This window comes from Oncorhynchus gorbuscha, linkage group LG15, assembly GCF_021184085.1.
Source record: "Oncorhynchus gorbuscha isolate QuinsamMale2020 ecotype Even-year linkage group LG15, OgorEven_v1.0, whole genome shotgun sequence".
Lineage (NCBI taxonomy): Eukaryota > Metazoa > Chordata > Actinopteri > Salmoniformes > Salmonidae > Oncorhynchus > Oncorhynchus gorbuscha.
Window position 1 is genome coordinate 19,817,636 of NC_060187.1, and position 22,588 is coordinate 19,840,223.

Consider the following 22,588-nt stretch of genomic DNA (forward strand, 5'->3'; position numbering starts at 1 on the left):
TAAGAAATGCCATAATGTGAGAGAGTGTAACTTCTTCAGTAAGCCATAATGTGAGAGTGTAACTTCAGGAAGCCATAATGTGAGAGAGTGTAACTTCAGTAAGCCATAATGTGAGAGTGTAACTTCAGTAAGCCATAATGTGAGAGTGTAACTTCAGTAAGCCATAATGTGAGAGAGTGTAACTTCAGTAAGCCATAATGTGAGAGAGTGTAAGCCATAATGTGAGAGTGTAACTTCTTCAGGAAGCCATAATGTGAGAGAGTGTAACTTCAGGAAGCCATAATGTGAGAGTGAAACTTCAGGAAGCCATGATGTTAGAGTGTAACTTCTTCAGTAAGCCATAATGTGAGAGTGTAACTTCAGGAAGCCATAATGTGAGAGAGTGCAACTTATTCAGTAAGTCATAATGTGAGAGAGTGTAACGTCAGGAAGCCATAATGTGAGAGTGTAACTTCAGGAAGCCATAATGTGAGAGTGTAACTTCAGGAAGCCATAATGTGAGAGAGTGCAACTTGAGGAAGTCATAATGTGAGAGAGTGTAACGTCAGGAAGCCATAATGTGAGAGTGTAACTTCAGGAAGCCATAATATGAGAGAGTTTAACTTCAGTAAGCCATAATGTGAGAGAGTGTAACTTCAAGAAGCCATAATGTGAGAGTGTAACTTATTCAGTAAGCCATAAGGTGAGAGAGTGTAACTTCAGGAAGCCATAATGTGAGTGTGTAACTTCAGGAAGCCATAATGTGAGAGTGTAACTTCAGTAAGCCATAATGTGAGAGAGTGTAACTTCAGGAAGCCATAATGTGAGAGAGTGTAACTTCAGGAAGCCATAATGTGAGAGTACAATTTCTTCAGTAAGTCATAATGTGAGAGAGTGCAACTTCTTCAGTAAGCCATAATGTGAGAGAGTGTAACTTCAGGAAGCCATAATATGAGAGAGTGCAACTTCAGTAAGCCGTAATGTGAGAGAGTGCGACTTCAGGAAGCAATAATATGAGAGAGTGACTTCAAGAAGCCGTAATGTGAGAGTAACTTCTTCAGTAAGCCATAATGTGAGAGAATGTAACGTCAGGAAGCCATAATGTGAGAGTGCAACTTCTTCAGTAAGCCATAATGTGAGAGAGTGTAACTTCAGGAAGCCATAATATGAGAGAGTGCAACTTCAGGAAGCCATATTGTGAGAGTGCAACTTCAGTAAGCCATATTGTGAGAGTGCAACTTCAGTAAGTCATAATGTGAGAGAGTGCAACTTCTTCAGGAAGCCATAATGTGAGAGAGTGTAACTTCAGGAAGCCATAATATGAGAGAGTGCAACTTCAGTAAGCCGTAATGTGAGAGAGTGCGACTTCAGGAAGCCATAATGTGAGAGAGTGTAACTTCTTCAGTAAGCCATAATGTGAGAGAATGTAACGTCAGGAAGCCATAATGTGAGAGTGTAACTTCAGGAAGCCATAATGTGAGAGTGCAACTTCTTCAGTAAGCCATAATGTGAGAGAATGTAACTTCAGTAAGCCATAATGTGAGAGTGTAACTTCAGGAAGCCATAATGTGAGAGTGCAACTTCTTCAGTAAGCCATAATGTGAGAGAGTGTAACTTCAGTAAGCCATAATGTGAGAGTGTAACTTCAGGAAGCCATAATGTGAGAGTGCAACTTCTTCAGTAAGCCATAATGTGAGAGTGTAACTTCAGGAAGCCATAATGTGAGAGTGTAACTTCAGTAAGCCATAATGTGAGAGTGCAACTTATTCAAGAAGCCATAATGTGAGAGTGTAACTTCAGGAAGCCATAATATGAGAGAGTGTAACTTCAGGAAGCCATAATGTGAGAGAGTGTAACTTCAGGAAGCCATAATGTGAGAGTGCAACTTATTCAAGAAGCCATAATGTGAGAGAGTGTAACTTCAGGAAGCCATAATGTGAGAGAGTGTAACTTCAGGAAGCCATAATGTGAGAGTGCAACTTATTCAGTAAGCCATAATGTGAGAGAGTGCAACTTCGGTAAGCCATAATGTGAGAGAGTGTAACTTCAAGAAGCCTTAATGTGATAGTGTAACTTCTTCAGTAAGCCATAATATGAGAGAGTGTAACTTCAGGAAGCCATAATGTGAGAGAGTGTAACTTCAGGAAGCCATAATGTGAGAGTGCAACTTATTCAAGAAGCCATAATGTGAGAGAGTGTAACTTCAGGAAGCCATAATGTGAGAGAGTGTAACTTCAGGAAGCCATAATGTGAGAGAGTGTAACTTCAGGAAGCCATAATGTGAGAGTGCAACTTATTCAGTAAGCCATAATGTGAGAGAGTGCAACTTCGGTAAGCCATAATGTGAGAGAGTGTAACTTCAAGAAGCCTTAATGTGATAGTGTAACTTCTTCAGTCAGTCATAATGTGAGAGAGTGTAACTTCAGTAAGCCATAATGTGAGAGTGTAACTTCAGTAAGCCATAATGTGAGAGTGCAACTTATTCAAGAAGCCATAATGTGAGAGTGTAACTTCAGGAAGCCATAATATGAGAGAGTGTAACTTCAGGAAGCCATAATGTGAGAGAGTGTAACTTCAGGAAGCCATAATGTGAGAGTGCAACTTATTCAAGAAGCCATAATGTGAGAGAGTGTAACTTCAGGAAGCCATAATGTGAGAGAGTGTAACTTCAGGAAGCCATAATGTGAGAGAGTGTAACTTCAGGAAGCCATAATGTGAGAGTGCAACTTATTCAGTAAGCCATAATGTGAGAGAGTGCAACTTCAGTAAGCCATAATGTGAGAGAGTGTAACTTCAAGAAGCCTTAATGTGATAGTGTAACTTCTTCAGTAAGTCATAATGTGAGAGAGTGTAACTTCAGTAAGTCATAATGTGAGAGTGTAACTTATTCAGTAAGCCATAATGTGAGAGTGTAACTTCAGTAAGCCATAATGTGAGAGTGCAACTTATTCAAGAAGCCATAATGTGAGAGTGTAACTTCAGTAAGTCATAATGTGAGAGTGTAACTTCTTCAGTAAGTCATAATGTGAGAGAGTGCAACTTGAGGAAGTCATAATGTGAGAGAGTAACTTATTCAGTAAGTCATAATGTGAGAGAGTGCAACTTGAGGAAGTCATAATGTGAGAGAGTGTAACTTCAAGAAGCCTTAATGTGAGAGAGTGTAACTTCAGTAAGTCATAATGTGAGAGTGCAACTTCAGTAAGTCATAATGTGAGAGTGCAACTTGAGGAAGTCATAATGTGAGAGAGTAACTTATTCAGTAAGTCATAATGTGAGAGTGCAACTTGAGGAAGTCATAATGTGAGAGTGCAACTTGAGGAAGTCATAATGTGAGAGAGTAACTTATTCAGTAAGTCATAATGTGAGAGTGCAACTTGAGGAAGTCATAATGTGAGAGTGCAACTTGAGGAAGTCATAATGTGAGAGAGTAACTTATTCAGTAAGTCATAATGTGAGAGTGCAACTTGAGGAAGTCATAATGTGAGAGAGTAACTTATTCAGTAAGTCATAATGTGAGAGTGCAACTTGAGGAAGTCATAATGTGAGAGTGCAACTTGAGGAAGTCATAATGTGAGAGATTGTAACTTCAAGAAGCCTTAATGTGAGAGAGTGTAACTTCAGTAAGTCATAATGTGAGAGTGCAACTTCAGTAAGTCATAATGTGAGAGTGCAACTTGAGGAAGTCATAATGTGAGAGTGCAACTTGAGGAAGTCATAATGTGAGAGTAACTTCAAGAAGCCAGTAATGTGAGAGAGTGTAACTTCAGTAAGTCATAATGTGAGAGTGCAACTTGAGGAAGTCATAATGTGAGAGAGTATAACTTCAAGAAGCCTTAATGTGAGAGAGTGTAACTTGAGGAAGTCATAATGTGAGAGATTGTAACTTCAAGAAGCCTTAATGTGAGAGAGTGTAACTTCAGTAAGTCATAATGTGAGAGTGCAACTTCAGTAAGTCATAATGTGAGAGTGCAACTTGAGGAAGTCATAATGTGAGAGTGCAACTTGAGGAAGTCATAATGTGAGAGAGTGTAACTTCAAGAAGCCTTAATGTGAGAGAGTGTAACTTCAGTAAGTCATAATGTGAGAGTGCAACTTGAGGAAGTCATAATGTGAGAGAGTATAACTTCAAGAAGCCTTAATGTGAGAGAGGGTAACTTCAGTAAGTCATAATGTGAGAGTGTAACTTATTCAGTAAGTCATAATGTGAGAGTGCAACTTGAGGAAGTCATAATGTGAGAGAGTGTAACTTCAGTAAGTCATAATGTGAGAGAGTGTAACTTCAGTAAGTCATAATGTGAGAGTGCAACTTGAGGAAGTCATAATGTGAGAGAGTGCAACTTGAGGAAGTCATAATGTGAGAGAGTGTAACTTCAGGAAGCCATAATGTGAGAGAGTGTAACTTCAGTAAGCCATAATGTGAGAGAGTGCAACTTGAGGAAGTCATAATGTGAGAGAGTAACTTATTCAGTAAGTCATAATGTGAGAGTGTAACTTCAGGAAGCCATAATGTGAGAGAGTGTAACTTCAAGAAGCCATAATGTGAGAGTGTAACTTCAGGAAGCCATAATGTGAGAGTGTAACTTCAGGAAGCCATAATGTGTGAGAGTAACTTCTTCAGTAAGTCATAATGTGAGAGAGTATAACTTCAGGAAGCCATAATGTGAGAGTGTAACTTCTTCAGTAAGTCATAATGTGAGCGAGTGTAACTTCAGTAAGCCATAATGTGAGAGTGTAACTTCTTCAGTAAGCCATAATGTGAGAGTGTAACTTCTTCAGTAAGCCATAATGTGAGAGAGTGCAACTTCTTCAGTAAGCCATAATGTGAGAGAGTGCAACTTCTTCAGGAAGTCATAATGTGAGAGAGTGCAACTTCTTCAGTAAGCCATAATGTGAGAGAGTGCAACTTCTTCAGTAAGCCATAATGTGAGAGAGTGCAACTTCTTCAGGAAGTCATAATGTGAGAGAGTGTAACTTCAGTAAGTCATAATGTGAGAGAGTGCAACTTCTTCAGTAAGTCATAATGTGAGAGAGTGCAACTTCAGGAAGTCATAATGTGAGAGAGTGCAACTTCTTCAGTAAGTCATAATGTGAGAGAGTGCAACTTCTTCAGTAAGTCATAATGTGAGAGAGTGCAACTTCAGGAAGCCATAATGTGAGAGAGTGCAACTTCTTCAGTAAGTCATAATGTGAGAGAGTGCAACTTCTTCAGTAAGCCATAATGTGAGAGAGTGTAACTTCAGGAAGCCATAATATGAGAGAGTGCAACTTCAGGAAGCCATAATGTGAGAGAGTGCAACTTCAGGAAGCCATAATGTGAGAGAGTGCAACTTCAGTAAGCCATAATGTGAGAGTGCAACTTCAGTAAGTCATAATGTGAGAGTGCAACTTCAGGAAGCCATAATGTGAGAGAGTGCAACTTCAGTAAGCCATAATGTGAGAGAGTGTAACTTCAGTAAGTCATAATGTGAGAGTGCAACTTCAGGAAGTCATAATTTGAGAGAGTGCAACTTCAGGAAGCCATAATGTGAGAGAGTGCAACTTCAGGAAGCCATAATGTGAGAAAGTGTAACATTAAGTAAGTCATAAAGTGAGAGAGTGTAACTTCAGTTGCCATAATTTGAGAGCGTGTGTCACTTTTTGAGAGTCCCTCCCCTGCACTGTGACTGTTTGCCTATGGGCCCTGGTCAAAAGTAGTGCACTATATAGGGAATAGGGTGTGATTTGAGATACAGCCTCAGTAGCATGAAACTCACTGTTTGCAGCTTGGCTTGACTTGGCATGGAGACAGAGGAGAGAACTTGATATATGCAAAGCTGGAATCAAGACTCTATATTCACAACGGGGATGAGGAGGGGGAAGCAGAGGGTTGGAGGGGGATGAGGAGAGGGATTCGGAGGATTGGAGCGGGGATGAGGGGGGCGCGAGGGTTGGAGGAGGGGGCGATGAGTGTTGGAGGGGGGTGAAAGGTGAGGGTTGGAGGAGGTGGGTGAAGAGGGTTGGAGAAGGGGAGGGAGGAGGGTTGGAGGAGGTGGGCGATGAGGGGGTCGAGGAGGGTTGGAGGAGGGGGTCGAGGAGGGTTGGAGGAGGGGTCGAGGAGGGTTGGAGGAGGTGGGCGATGAGGGTTGGAGGGTTGGGCGATGAGGGTTGGAGGAGGTTGGCAAAGAGGGTTGGAGGAGAGGGGCGATGAGGGTTGGAGGAGGGGACGAGAAGGGTTGGAGGAGGGGGCGACGAGGGTTGGAGGAGGTGGCGAGGAGGGTTGGAGGAGGGGGACGATGAGAGTTGGAGGAGGGGGTGAGGAGGGATGGAGGGGGCGAGGAGGGTTGGAGGACGGGGGGGTGATGAGGGTTGGAGGAGGGGGCGATGAGGGTTGGAGGAGGAGGGCGAGGAGGGTTGGAGGACAGGGGCGATGATGGTGTCAATGTGTGTCCGTTTACGTGTGTCTGTGCGCATGGAGGAGGGGGATGAGGGTTGGAGGTGGGGGCGAAGAGGGTTGGAGAATGGGGGCAAGGAGGGTTGGAAAAGGGTGGCGATGAGTGTTGGAGGAGGGGGTGAGGGTTGGAAGAGGTGGGCGATGAGGGTTGGAGAAGGGGGACGAGGATGGTTGGAGGAGGGGGCAAGAAGGGTTGGAGGATGGGGGCGATGAGGGTTGGAGGACGGGGGGCGATGAGGGTTGGAGGAGGGGAGCGAGGAGGGTTGGAGGAGGGGGGCGATGAGGGTGTCAATGTGTGTCCGTATGCGTGTGTCTGTGCGCATGTGTGCGTGCATGTGTGTGAGTGTGTGCTTATGAACACTGCCTCTCCACAGCAACATGCAGGCACGCACACACACACACATATATATACACACAGACACACACACAGACCCGGGAGCTGTAGCTGTACCCTAGCTGGTTGGAAGGCTGTGGTGCTGAGAGGAGAGGAGAGGAGAGGAGAGGAGAGGAGAGGAGAGGAGAGGAGAGGAGAGGAGAGGAGAGGAGAGGAGAGGAGAGGAGAGGAGAGGAGAGGAGAGGAGAGGAGGGAGAGGAGAGGAGAGGAGAGGAGAGGAGAGGAGAGGAGAGGAGAGGAGAGGAGAGGAGAGGAGGAGAGGAGGAGAGGAGAGGAGAGGAGAGGAGAGGAGAGGAGAGGAGAGGAGAGAGCCCTTGATTGGAGTGCTGCTGACTGCAGTCCACTCCTACTCATCACTGATACATAAAGCTGTCTCTTTGCTGCCTAGTTAATGTGTAATCATTAGTTCACCTGTCACCCTGGCTCAGTGGTGTCTGGTGGGAGGAGATGAATGAAACAGTATCAAACTAAATCATGGAAATCATGTTTGATCACTTTCCATTTATTCCATTTCAGCCATTACAATTAGCCCATCCTGGGATATCTCCCCCCGCCAGCCATCACTGCTCTGGCTCCACATCAGCCTCTGAAACACACATTGGAGTGATGATTTCTGGACATTCTTATTCATGTGACCAGGCGACTGTGAGCCCTGCCAGTCTCTAGTACCCCCTGATCTGACCAGGTGACTGTGAGCCCTGCCAGTCTCTAGTACCCCCTGATCTGACCAGGTGACTGTGAGCCCTGCCAGTCTCTAGTACCCCCTGATCTGACCAGGTAACTGTGAGCCCTGCCAGCCTCTAGTACCCCCTGATCTGACCAGGTGACTGTGAGCCCTGCCAGTCTCTAGTACCCCCTGATCTGATCAGGTGACTGTGAGCCATGCCAGCCTCTAGTACCCCCTGATCTGACCAGGTGACTGTGAGCCCTGCCAGTCTCTAGTACCCCCTGATCTGACCAGGTGACTGTGAGCCCTGCCAGTCTCTAGTACCCCCTGATCTGACCAGGTGACTGTGAGCCCTGCCAGTCTCTAGTACCCCCTGATCTGACCAGGTGACTGTGAGCCCTGCCAGTCTCTAGTACCCCCTGATCTGACTAGGTGACTGTGAGCCCTGCCAGTCTCTAGTACCCCCTGATCTGACCAGGTGACTGTGAGCCCTGCCAGTCTCTAGTACCCCCTGATCTGAAATTCATTACCTCTCACTTAGCCAAGCCACTCTTTTTTTTATCCTGATGTCATTTGAGGAAGACATGATGACACGGTGGATCAAGAACAAGACGACCATCAAACCTCCTGCCAACCGTTAGAAAACCTGTTGTTGCCATAGCGTCACTCACGTACGTACCTGACGTTGTCATGACGCTGGATGTAGATCTTATGAAAGATCCTCTCGGGTGGCTTCAGGAAGTCCTCCTTCATCTCCATGGCAACGTTCCTGGGCAACAGGCTCATCAGGAGGCGCTCCTAAAGCATGAGTGGGAGAAGCCGAAAGACAGAGTGGGCGGAGGTAAATTATGAGGTCATATTATGCAAAAGTTTTAAAAATGAACTCGCTCATTATTAATAGTATGCCTCCCAAATTACAGCGTATTTCATAATATAGTGCACTTCATTCCCCCAAGTCGGACACAGCCCCATCCTCCAGAGGTTATAGCAGCAGAGGTCAAATGGATGCATTTTGATCAACAGCATTACAGTAGCCTACAATAGACATACATACAGGTAACTGCCAAAATAAAGGAAACACCAACATAAAATGTCTGAATAGGGTGTTGGGCACCACGAGCCAGAACAGCTTCAATGCATCTTGACATAGATTCTGCAAGTGTCTGGAACTCTATTGGAAGGATGCGATACCATTCTTCCATGAGAAATTCCATCATTAGGTGTTTTGTTGATGGTGGTGGAAAACACTGTCTCAGGCGCCGCTCCAGAATCTCCTTACGTGTTCAATTGGGTTGAGATCTGGTGACTGAGACGGCCATGGCATATGCTTTACATCATTCTCATGCTAATCAAACCATTCAGTGACCACTTGTGACCTGTAGATGGGGGCATTGTCATCCTTTGGGGCCATAACATGGTAACCAAAATAATAGACAGAAAATGGCCTGACCAGCATTTTAATACATGACCCTAAGCATGATGGGACGTTAATTGCTTAATTAACTCAGGAACCAAAACTGTGTGGAAGGACCTGCTTTCAATATGCTTGTATCCCTCATTTAATGTTTCCATTATTTTGGTAGTTACTTGTGTACAAACAGTGCATTCAGAAAGTATTCAGACCCCTTGACATTTCCACATATTGTCACGTTACAGACTTATTCTAAAATTGATTCAATTAATTTTGTTCCTCATCCATCTACACACAATAACACATAATGACAAAGCGAAAACAGGATTTTAGAGAAAGAAAAAAAACTGATTTACATAAGTATTCAGACCCTTTGCTTTGAGACTCGAAATTGAGCTTAGCTGCATCATGATTCCATTGATCATACTTGATGTTTTTTACTACTTGATTGGAGTCCACTTGTGGTAAATTCAATTGATTGGACATGATTTGGAAAGGCTCACACCTGTCTATATAAGATCCCACAGTTGACCGTGCATGTCAGAGCAAAGACCAAGCCATGAGGCTGATGGAATTGTCTGTAGCGTGCCGAGACAGGATTGTGTCGAGGCACAGATCAGGGGAAGGGTACCAAAAAATGTCTGCAGCATTGAAAGACCCCAAGAACACAGTGGCTTCCATCATTCTTAAATGGAAGAAGTTTGGAACAACCAAGACTCTTCCTAGAGCTGGTAGCCCGGCCAAACTGGGCAATCGGGGGAAAAGGGCCTTGGTCGGGGAGGTGACCAAGAACCCAATGGTCACTCTGACAGAGCTCCAAAAGAACAACCATCTCTGCAGCACTCCACCAATCAGGCATTTGTGGCCAGATGGCAGCCACTCCTCAGCAAAAGGCACATGACAGCCTGCTTTGAGTTTGCTAAAAGGCACCTAAATGTTCTCTGGTCTGATAAAACCAAGATTGAATGCTTTGGCCTGAATGCCAAGCGTCATGTCTGGAGGAACCCTAGCTCCAACCCTACCATAAAGCATGGTGGTGGCAGCATCATACTGTGGGGATGTTTTTCAGTGGCAGGGACTGGAATACTAGTCAGGATCGAGGGAAAGATGAATGGAGAAAAGTACAGAGAGATCCTTGATGAAAACCTGCTCCAGAGCGCTCAAAACCTCAGACTGGGGAGAATTATGAAATATCACATTATGTAAATGTGATATTTCAGTGTTGTATTTGTAACACATTTGCAAAAAAAAAAAAAAACCTGTGGGACATTGTGTGTAGATTGATGGGGGGTTTTTCTTTTTTTAAATACATTTTAGAATAAGACTGTAACGCAACAAAATGCAGAAAAGATAAAAGGGTCTGAATACTTTCCGAATTCACTGTATAATATGTATGTATTTGGCATAACATACATATACTCTGCAAATATATAAGAACTATTGAGAACAACACGCCCATTCTTGATTCTCCCTCATTCAGTAGTGTAGCGTTCATCCCTGTAGCTTCAGAGTGTGGTGTTAGAGATGCCCTGCCCTAGCCTGGTATGACAGTAATATCAGCATGCTCCAGTTCCTCCCTGGTCTTGATGCCAGTCCTGATCTTAACAACCACCATGAGCTCAACACTACCACCACTGCTGGTCTTATTAAGGGTAAGGAGCAACAAGAGTCGGAGACCTACTTCTCTCTCTCTCTCAGTCGCAAAACATTCCTCTTTATACTTTGATTTCAGTCCACTCAATAGCCTGCATGGGCCCATATTCACCAAGCTTCTCAGATTAGGAGTGTTTGTTGTTGTTTTTGCCTTTTAGATTATAATGAATGGACAAGGGGACCTGATCCTAGATCAGCAGTCTGTCTGTGAGATGCTTTATGAATACAGTGTAACAGCTCTCGTTGGTGGTAGGAATAGTAGTGTTCATGACTCCTTTTAAAAAACACTTCAAACAAAATTACAAAAGCGAAAACAAAAGCGAAGAGTTCTGTCAGGCACAGACACTTAACAGAAAACAAGATCCCACAAAACCCAAAAGGAAAATGACAACTTTTATATGATCCCCAATCAGAGACAACGGTAGACCGCTGCCTCTGATTGGGAATCACACTCGGCCAAAAACAAAGAAATAGAAAACATAGACTTTCCCACCCGAGTCACACCTTGACCTAACCAAACATAGAGAATAATAGGGATCTCTAACGTCAGGGCGTGACATACAGGCCCTGGTCCCATTCTATATGTACTGTAGCAAATTCTACTATCGGAACCAAAAAAGAGAGGAATTAGCTAAAACACAAACAAATCGGACCGATCAGGCTATTGCCATGAGAGCACAGGCCTTGACCCTACATGACTGCACCTACTACCAAGAATACAAAACATTGTTTTGGCAGCAGCTGTAGCAACACAGATAAGCTGCACATTAATTAACAAATGATCAGGATTGCTGTAAAAATGAAAAAAAATGAAAAATGAAAATATGAAAGTGCGATCTACCAGGAACCAGTCTGAGATGTATAACATATGCACATTAGAGTGGGGTTTTATTCTCCCTCTGGAATAATCTAGTACTCATCCTCTCTCCCCTCCATTAATTATATCTGGTGACGCCCTCTTCGCCGGCCCTGATGCATTAATCGCTCACTAAATGAATGACTTTTCCTAATTATCGCTGAGCTGCTGTGGATAAAACCAACTATTCAATTTGCAGACACTATTAAAAAACCTGATTACACTCAGTGTACAAAACAATAGGAACACCTGCTCTTTCCATGACATAGACTGACCAGTTGAGTCCAAGTGAAAGCTATGATCCCTTATTGATGTCACCTGTTAAATCCACTTCAATCAGTGTAGATGAAGGGGAGGAGATGGGTTAAATAAGAATTTATAAGCCTTGAATGGACGGGAGATTCCGGCAACACCGGACGGACGGGAGACTCCTGCAGCTCCGGAGTGAAGGGCGATTCCGGCAGCTCCGGAGTGAAGGGCGGCTCTGGCAGCTCCTGGCTGACCGGCGGATCTGGCAGCTCCTGGCTGACCGGCGGCTCTGGCAGCTCCTGGCTGACCGGCGGCTCTGGCAGCAACTGACTGGCGGGCGGCTCCGGCAGCTCCTGGCTGGCGGGCGGCTCCGGCAGCACCTGGCTGGCGGGCGGCTCCGGCAGATCCTGGCTGGCGGGCGGCTCTGGCAGATCCTGGCTGGCGGGCGGCTCTGGCAGCTCAGGACAGACTGGAGACTCTGGCAGCTCAGGACAGACGGGAGACTCTGGCAGCTCAGGACAGACGGGAGACTCTGGCAGCTCAGGACAGACGGGAGACTCTGGCAGCTCAGGACAGACGGGAGCACCTGTAGGGAGGAGATGGAGACAGCCTGGTGTGGGGGGCTGCCACCGGATGGCTGGTGCATGGAGGCGGAACTGGATAGACCGGACCGTGGAGGCGCACTGGACGTCTCGAGCACCGAGCCTGTCCAACCTTACCTGGTTGAATGCTCCCCGTAGCCAGGCCAGTGCGGCGAGGTGGAATAGCCCGCACTGGGCTGTGCTGGCGAACCGAGGACACCATGCGTAGGGCTGGTGCCATGTACACCGGCCCGAGGAGACGCACTGGAGACCTGATGCGCTGAGCCGGCTTCATGGCACCTGGCTTGATGCCCAATCTATCCCGGCCGATACAAGGCGCTGCAATGTACCGCACCGGGCTATGCACACGCATCAGGGACACCGTGCGCCTCACGGCATAACTCGGTGCCCGCCCGGTCCCTCTCCATGGTAAGCACAGGGAGTTGGCGCAGGTCTCCTACCTGACTTCGCCACACTCCCCGTGTGCCTCCCCAATAAATGTTTGGGGCTGCCTCTCGGGCCTCCTTGATCGCCGTGCCAACTCCATTCGCCGATATCCCTCCTCACATTGTTCCAGAGAATCCCAGGCGGGCTCCGGCACTCTCCCTGGGTCAACCGACCACCTCTCTGTTTCGTCCCATGTTGTAACATAGTCCAGATCTCGCTGCTGCTGCTGCTGCTACCCGGTACCACGCTGCTTGGTCCTTTGGTGGTGGGTGGTTCTGTAACACCTGTCGTGGGAGGAAGGTGAGGACCAATGCGCAGCGTGGTACGTGTTCATCTTCTTAATCAAGTAAACTGAACACAGAATAACAAGACAACAAAGAAACAACCGGAACAGTTCTGTCTGGTGTAGACACACAAAGACTGAAAACAACCACACACAAAACACAATCGAAAACAGGCTACCTAAATATGGTTCTCAATCAGGGACAATGATTAACATCTGCCTCTGATTGAGAACCATACCAGGCCAAACACAGAAATAGAAAATCATAGAAAAACTAATATAGACAAGCCACCCAACTCACGCCCTGACCGTACTAAAACAAAAGACAAAACAAAGGAACTAAGGTCAGAACGTGACACACGCTGAAATAAAATGTTTAAAAAACAGGTTTTGGTTATTACTGTCAGAATAGCAGACTGGATTTGTTATAGGAACAATATAATTGACTGGTTTGGTTATTATGATCCAAATGGCAGACTAGACTGGTTCAGTGGGGGTTTACATCATGACAAAGTGCTGTTCCCACATCCCAATCGGGGTGCTGTGTGCGTTTTTGGTACCCAGATAAACTAGTGACCTTTAGCGGGCGGCGTGGGGAGACCATGAAAGCAATCTGCCTGTGTAATAATGACCTGTCAGAGATCAGAGCTGTTACTGCAGGACAAGGAAACAACACATTTCATCAGCTAATCTACAAACAACAGGTGTGTGTGTGTGTGTGTGTGTGTGTGTGTGTGTGTGTGTGTGTGTGTGTGTGTGTGTGTGTGTGTGTGTGTGTGTGTGTGTGTGTGTGTGTGTGTGTGTGTGTGTGTGTGTGTGTGTGTGTGTGTGTGTGTGTGTGTGTGTGTGTGTGTGTGTGTGTAACGGGGTATGGGTGCTAAGATATTTGATTCTTATAAGCGACTTCTATAGGTAGGTATATTGGGCTGAGGAGGAGAGGAAGGGTGGGTGTCTAATGTTGTTCATGTGTGTGTGCAGGTGTGTGAGGAGGGGGTGGAGTGTGTGGGTGGTGTGGTGTAATGCGTACGCTACGCTAATTGTTCTTTCCTCATATAGCTGCTGTCATAGTTACTGTGTGCCTGTGGGCTTATTGTTGCAGAAGCTACATTGGCACCTGCAACCTTTAGAAAGTCACTCTGAAACGTATCAAGCTCAAACACACATTATTTACACAAGATGCACTCTTAAGAACGATGGGTTAAAAACCAACCCAGTGCTGGGTAAATAGTGGACAGAACACGTGTGGGTTATTTTTGACCCCGCAGTTTGGTCACTGAACTATGACCTGATGGGCAGTATTTCCATTCCATGTATTTAAAAATAAGTATTTTGTATTACAATGGGCTACTACTACTCTCCAATGTATTTTCTAACAAGATACTTTTGAAAGCTGTAATGTACAAAATACCTTTCTATACCATTTCTGTATAGCAGTTCACAATTTTGTGGCCCCTTTCACCCGAAGTTGGTATCAGAAGTCTGATGGCACCATAGTGTGATAAGAGCTTCTGCTAAATTAACTGAATGTAAATGTAGATGTAGAAATTAAACGAGGCCAATGACAATACCTAGTGTGCCTTGCAGTTGTTCATTTCCACATATACAGTTGAAATCGGAAGTTTACATACATTTAGGTTGGAGTCATTCAAATCAAATCAAATGTATTTATATAGCCCTTCGTACATCAGCTGATATCTCAAAGTGCTGTACAGAAACCCAGCCTGAAACCCCAAACAGCAAACAATGCAGGTGTAAAAACATGTTTTTCAACCACTCCACAAATGTCTTTGTTAACAAACTATAGTTTTGTCAAGTCGGTTAGGATATCTACATTGTGCATGACACAAGTCATTTTTCCAACAATTGTTTACAGATAGATTATTGCACTTATAATTCACTGTATCACAATTCCAGGGGGTCAGAAGTTTACGTACACTAAGTTGACCGTGCCTTTAAACAGCTTGGACAATTCCAGAAAAGTATGTCTTGGCTTTAGAAGCTTCTGATAGGCTAACAGACATCATTTGAGTAAATTGGAGATGTACCTGTGGATGTATTTCAAGGCCTATCTTCAAACTCCATTCCTCTTTGCTTGACATCATGGGAAAAACAAAAGAACTCAGCCAAGACCTCAGAAAAAAATTGTAGACGTCCACAAGTCTGGTTCATCCTTGGGAGCAATTTCCAAACGCCTGAAGGTGCCACGTTCAGCTGTTCAAACAATAGTATGAGAGTATAAACACCATGGGACCACGCAGCCATCATACCGCTCAGGAGGGATATGCATTCGGTCTCCTAGAGATGAATTTACTTTGGTGCTAAAAGTGCAAATCAATCCCAGAACAACAGCAAAGGACCTTGTGAAGATTCTGGAGGAAACAGGTACAAAAGTATCTATATCCACAGTAAAATGAGTCCTATGTCGACATAACCTGAAAGGCCGCTCGGCAAGGAAGAAGCCACTGCTCCAAAACTGCCATAAAAAAGCCAGACTGTCGTTTGCAACTGCACATGGGGACAAAGATCGTACTTTTTGGAGAAATGTCCTCTGGTCTGATGAAACAAAAATAGAACTGTTTGGCCATAATGACCATTGTTATGTTTGGAGGAGAAAGGGGGAGGCTCTCAAGCTGAAAAACACCATCCCAACCATGAAGCACGGGGGTGGCAGCATCATGTTGTGGGGGTGTTTGCTGCAGGAGGGACTGGTGCACTTCACAAAATAGATGGCATCATGAGGAAAAAATGACGTGGATATATTGAAGCAACATCTCAAAACATCAGTCGGGAATTGAAAGCTTGATCGCAAATTGGTCTTCCTTATGGACAATGACCCCAAGCATACTTCCAAAATTGTGGCAAAAAAGCTTAAGGACAACAATGTCAAGGTATTGGAGTGGCCATCACAAAGCCCTGATGACATCAATCCTATAGAAAATTTGTGGGCAGAATTGAAAAAAGCATGTGCGAGTAAGGAGGCTACAAACCTGACTCAGTTACACCATCTCTGTCAGGAGGAATGGGCCAAACCTGACTCAGTTACACCATCTCTGTCAGGAGGAATGGGCCAAACCTGACTCAGTTACACCATCTCTGTCAGGAGGAATGAGCCACAATTCACCCAACTTATTGTGTGAAGCTTGTGGAAGGCTACCTGAAACATTTGACCCAAGTTAAACCATTTAAAGGCAATGCTACCAAATACTAAGTGAGTGTATGTAAACTTCTGACCCACTGAGAATGTGATAAAATAAATAATTCTCTCTACTATTATTCTGACATTTCACATTCTTAAAATAAAGTGGTGATCCTAACTGACCTAAGACAGGGAATCTTTACTAGGATTAAATGTCAGGAATTGTGAAAAACAGTGTTTAAATGTATTTGGCTAAGGTGCGTGTAAACTTCCAACTGTACATGTAGGTAATTTAGCAAACTCTCTTATCTAGAGTGACAGTGCATTCAACTAAGGTAGATAAACAGAACATATCACAGTCATGGTAAGTAACCGTTACTGTGAATGTTGTTGCAGTTCGGCCGGGCTACTTGCAAATGTCTAATGACAAATATATCAAAATGAAAAGTGTTTTGTTTTGTCATTTGTATTTTTAAATAAATTTGCAAGTCGCCGGCCGAACTGCAAAAACCTTCTCAGTAATGATCAGAGAACCGTTTTACTGGCCATGACTGTGATATGTTGTTGTTTATCTACCTCAGTTGAATGCACTGTCATTCTGAATAAAAGCATCTGCTCAATTATCAAAATGTAAATGCATTAAAACATGTATTTCAAATACATGTAACAGAAATACTGCCCATCTCTGATCGTAGCTCAATAACCCAGCATCAAAAACCCAACCCAAAAGGTGTTCGGTCCAATATTTTCCCAAATGTAGTTGTTTTTACCTCAGCATTTTTAAAGTGGGTGATGCCGATGCAAGAAAATAACTCTGCTTGAAAATATGTCCATGTACTCTACTGTCAGTATGTACAGTATGTGCATATTTGTGTGTGTAGTTGAAATTGTGTGTGTGTGTGTGTGTGTGTGTGTGTGTGTGTGTGTGTGTGTGTGTGTGTGTGTGTGTGTGTGTGTGTGTGTGTGTGTGTGTGTGTGTGTGTGTGTGTGTGTGTGTGTGTGTGTGTGTGTGTGTGTGTGTGTGCCTGCGTGCTTACACACATACAGCGCCAGTCAAACGTTTGTACACACGTACTCATTAAAGGGATTATCTATGTTTTTACTATTGTATACATTATAGAATAATAGTAATCAAGACTATGAAATAACACATATGGAATAATGTAGTAACCAAAAAAGTGATAAACAAATCAAAATATATTTTATATTTGAGATTCTTCAAAGTAGCCACCCTTTGCCTTGATGACAGCTTTGCACACTCTTGGCATTCTCTCAACCAGCTTCATGAGGTAGTCACCTGGAATGCATTTGAATTAAGGTGTGCCTTGTTAAAAGTCCATTTGTGGGTTTTCTTTCCTTCTTAATGCGTTTGAGCCAATCAGTTGTGTTGTGACAAGATAGGGGTGGTATACAGAAGACAGCCCTATTTGGAAAAAGACCACGTTCATATTATGGCAAGACCAGCTCAAATAAGCAAAGAGAAACAACAGTCCATCATTATTTTAAGAAATGAAGGTCAGTCAATGCGGAACATTTCAAGAACCTTTGAAGTTTCTTCTAGTGGAGTCACAAAATCCATCAAGCGCTATGATGAAACCGGCTCTCATGAGGACCGCCACAGGAAAGGAAGACCCAGAGTTACCTCTGCTGCAGAGGATACGTTCATTAGAGTTACCAGCCTCAGAAATAGCAGCCCAAATAAATGCTTCACAGATTTCAAGTAACAGATACACCAACTGCGAGAATCGGGCCTTCATGGTTGAATTGCTGCAAAGAAACCACTACTAAAGGACATCAATAAGAAGAAGAGACTTGCTTGGGCCAAGAAACATGAGCAATGGACATTAGACCAGTGGAAACCTGTCCTTTGGTCTGATGTGTCCAGATTTGAGATTTTTGGTTCTAACCGCCTTGTCTTTGTGAGACGCAGAGTAGGTGAACGAATGATCTCTGCATGTGTGGTTCCCACTGTGAAGCATGGAGGTGGAGGTGTGATGGTGTTTGGGTGCTTTGTTAATGACACTGTCTGTGATTTATTTAGAATTCAAGGCACACTTAACCAGCATGGCTACCACAGCATTCTGCATCAATACACCATAGCATATGGTTTGTGCTTAGTTGGGACTATCATTTATTTTTCAACAGGACAATGACACAAAACATACCTCCAGGCTGTGTAAGGGCTATTTTGACCAAGGAGAGTGATGGAGTGCTGCATCAGAGGACCTAGCCTCAACCCAATTGAGATGGTTTGGGATAAGTTGGACCGCAGAGTGAAGGAAAAGCAGCCATCAAGTGCTCAACATATGTGGGAACTCCTTCAAGACTGTTGGAAAAGCATTCCTCATGAAGCTGGTTGAGAGAATGCCAAGAGTGTGCAAAGCTGTCATCGAGACAAAGGTTGACTACTTTGAAGAATCCCAAATATATTTTGATTTTTTAAACACTTTTATGGTTACTACATGATTCATTATGTGTTATTTCATAGTCCTAATGTCTTCACTATTATTCTACAATGTAGAAAGTTGTAAAAATAAAGAAAAATCCTTGAATGTAGGTGTGTCCAGACGTATGACTGGTAATGCGTGTATATGTATCTGCTTTTGTGTGTTTGCACGCACGTGTGTGTGTGTGCCTGTGTGTGTGTGTGTGTGTGTGTGTGTGTCTCTCACCTGCTTCTCATTCTCATCCTCTAGTTGTAGCCTTTCCTCTATGCAGCTCCTAGCCTGCAGGAAAACCTTCCTTTGAGCACGCTCAGTCAGCACCCTGACAAAGACTCCAGACAGGTTGACACTGGTGAATAGTACAGCATTGGCCACCAGCTGCAGATCACACGGGACAAGAACACAAGAACAATGTATACAGTTAGTGTGTGTGTGGGGGGGGGGGTTCAAAATAAACCATTGAAGTTATCTATACAATAGACCATAAAGGTAGACCACAAAGAGGGAGTAGCGGAGAGATAGGGAGAGAGAGCAGACGGAGAAGGCTATTTATCATTGATACTTGGTTATTGATTCTGTGTGTGTAGTTAATGTGATGACTGAACTCTGGTAACCTTAAACACACCAGGCCATTTTCAAAGGGTAAAGGTTGATTGTTATAGAACACCCACCCAATACCCGATATTAAATATACCCAATATTAAATATACCCCATTTTAAATATACCCGATACTAAATATACCTAATATTAAATATACCCAATATTAAATGTACCCAATAATAAATATACCCTATACTAAATATGCCCGATAATAAATATTCCTGATACTAACTATATCCAATAATAAAGATACCGATACTAACTATATCCAATACTAAAGATACCGATACTAACTATATCCAATACTAAAGATACCGATACTAACTATATCCAATACTAAAGATACCGATACTAACTATATCCAATACTAAAGATACCGATACTAACTATATCCAATACTAAAGATACCGATACTAACTATATCCAATACTAAAGATACCGATACTAACTATATCCAATACTAAAGATACCGATACTAACTATATCCAATACTAAAGATACCGATACTAACTATATCCAATACTAAAGATACCGATACTAACTATATCCAATACTAAAGATACCGATACTAACTATATCCAATACTAAAGATACCGATACTAACTATATCCAATACTAAAGATACCGATACTAACTATATCCAATACTAAAGATACCGATACTAACTATATCCAATACTAAAGATACCGATACTAACTATATCCAATACTAAAGATACCGATACTAACTATATCCAATACTAAAGATACCGATACTAACTATATCCAATACTAAAGATACCGATACTAACTATATCCAATACTAAAGATACCGATACTAACTATATCCAATACTAAAGATACCGATACTAACTATATCCAATACTAAAGATACCGATACTAACTATATCCAATACTAAAGATACCGATACTAACTATATCCAATACTAAAGATACCGATACTAACTATATCCAATACTAAAGATACCGATACTAACTATATCCAATACTAAAGATACCGATACTAACTATACCCAATACTAAAGATACCGATACTAACTATATCCAATACTAAAGATACCGATACTAACTATACCCAATACTAAAGATACCGATACTAACTATATCCAATACTAAAGATACCGATACTAACTATATCCAATACTAAAGATACCGATACTAACTATACCCAATACTAAAGATACCGATACTAACTATATCCAATACTAAAGATACCGATACTAACTATACCCAATACTAAAGATACCGATACTAACTATATCCAATACTAAAGATACCGATACTAACTATACCCAATACTAAAGATACCGATACTAACTATATCCAATACTAAAGATACCGATACTAACTAGATCCAATACTAAAGATACCGATACTAACTATATCCAATACTAAAGATACCGATACTAACTATATCCAATACTAAAGATACCGATACTAACTATACCCAATAATAAATATACCCAATGCTAATGTCAATACCTTTCTTTCTTTACTTCAGTTCCTGCTTCCTTCCTTTCTTCCTTTCATAGAACACTGACTGCTAATGTAAACCACTTTGATTCTAAAGTCAACATGCTTATTCAAACTACTTAACATAAACCACTTCATATTGATCGGAAAGCATATTGTGTATACCTAAGGTCCTTCTGTAACCTATATCACCATGACAGGTGTTGGACACTTGAATGACAGAATGGTTGGTTTTCAGTTGAATGGAGTTATGACTGGCATTCACATTGGGTTATATGGTAATTCGTTGTTGTGGTGGTGTTGGCGCAAGTTGTTGTTGTATTTCTGTTGTATAATAATGGTGGATTTGTGTTTTTAGTGGGTATACCAAAACATCATGGTTTATAATCTATCATTTCTATATGGATACTTTATTTTGGAAAGTGGATTCAAGTGTGTGTGTGTGTGTGTGTGTGTGTGTGTGTGTGTGTGTGTGTGTGTGTGTGTGTGTGTGTGTGTGTGTGTGTGTGTGTGTGTGTGTGTGTGTGTGTGTGTGTGTTATGTTTTGTTAGATGATTTGTACGTGAAAAGCTCCGCGTGCACTACGCTCTTCGTTTCAGCACCACCGCGAGTGGACAGCATCTGCTGCGTGTGGTTCAATAGTCGGAGGTTTGTAAAACTGGAAAGTTTGATACAAAACCTCTCACCACCAGGGTCCACAACCACCACCACACCACTTATAACAACAGCAGTGCAGCACTGGCCTATCGATAGACACTGATATTCAATAGAAAATGGAGGGAAATGCACAACTAGTCACACTGAAACAAAGCATAGGCTATAACAGTGAAAACAGGGGACTTGAAGAGAAGGCTGGTTAGTTGAGGCTTACTTAGGTCGGTAGAGCTCGTTCTAAATGACAGATTAGCTGACTAACCGGGGATTCTAAATGAGAGTCTGAGCGGGAGTACCGAGGGTGCAGAACTTACCGGTCTCCAGAGCTTGTGTTTTCTGGCCGTGACTGATGTCGCCGTGACGATGAAGTGGGAAACGGCCACCATCATACCAAACAGCACTGCGAGCAGCGTCCGCACCGGGAGCAGCACGTATGCCACGAGAGTGACCAGCATGAGCTGCCACACGCCTTGCTCCGGTGCGGGGGGAGCCCCCACGCCGGCGGCGCCAAGCGCGAGGGGGAACGGGCAGCAGAGGAGCGCGAAGGTGAAGCTGAAGAGCAGCGCGAGCTTGGCGATCTGCTGCAGCTGCGTCACTTGCAGGTACTTGACGTTGGTGACTATAAAGAGAGAGACGAACACTACACTGTGCACCGGGTGAGAGCCCTTGGACACCGTGAGCCGGGGACCGGACAGAAGCTCCATCAGCGCGAGGGACGAGGCGGCCACGATGAGCACCGCGAGGGCTTTGAGCGTTGCCGTCTGCTCTAGCTTCAGGTTGTAGTTTTGGAAGAGCGTCTCGAGCTCTTTGCTGTCGAACTCGTCCTCGCACGCGACGGCAGCGATGGTTGTACCGGTGGCGGCCGGACAGTGACCCTCCTTCCGGGTCTGGACTCTTTCAAACGGAATTTCCTCCATGTTCGGGCCATTCATAAAGCGGGCTCGGCGCGCGCCCCCAGACTTGGCGTCGGTCCCTCTCCTTTCATGAATTAAACGGGAGCTGCTGGCAGCCCGTGCATCCTAGATTTCGGCGGCTTGAGCTGGAGGGGAAGGGGGGTGGGGTGTCCGCAGCAGTGACAGTAGAGCTCGCGAGTTTAATATCCTCACCCCACCCGCTGCTATCCACAGGTTGACTGTTTCGTCGTCAGAAAGGTAGCCTGAACCACACAGCCACACAGGAGCGCATCTCTCCCCTTCGCTCACTCTCTCTCTCTCTCTCTCTCTCTCTCTCTCTCTCTCTCTCTCTCTCTCTCTCTCTCTCTCTCTCTCTCTCTCTCTCTCTCTCTCTCTCTCTCTCTCTCTCTCTCTCTCTCTCTCTCTCTCTCTCTTAAG

At 43.9% G+C, this 22,588-nt stretch overlaps 1 protein-coding gene across 1 annotated transcript in view; it reads right to left on the minus strand.

Annotated features, from left to right (window-relative positions):
• The window catches only part of adcy1a (adenylate cyclase 1a), a 113,860-nt gene extending 91,528 nt beyond the window's left edge, over positions 1-22,332 (minus strand). The window contains exons 1-3 of the mRNA XM_046301306.1: positions 21,572-22,332; positions 18,759-18,908; positions 8,150-8,268 (exon numbers count right to left, since the gene is read on the minus strand). Coding sequence (XP_046157262.1) covers positions 8,150-8,268; positions 18,759-18,908; positions 21,572-22,189 — 887 coding nt within the window. The 5' untranslated portion in view covers positions 22,190-22,332. The remainder of the gene's footprint in view (positions 1-8,149; positions 8,269-18,758; positions 18,909-21,571) is intronic.
• Between the last annotated feature and the right edge of the window lie 256 nt (positions 22,333-22,588).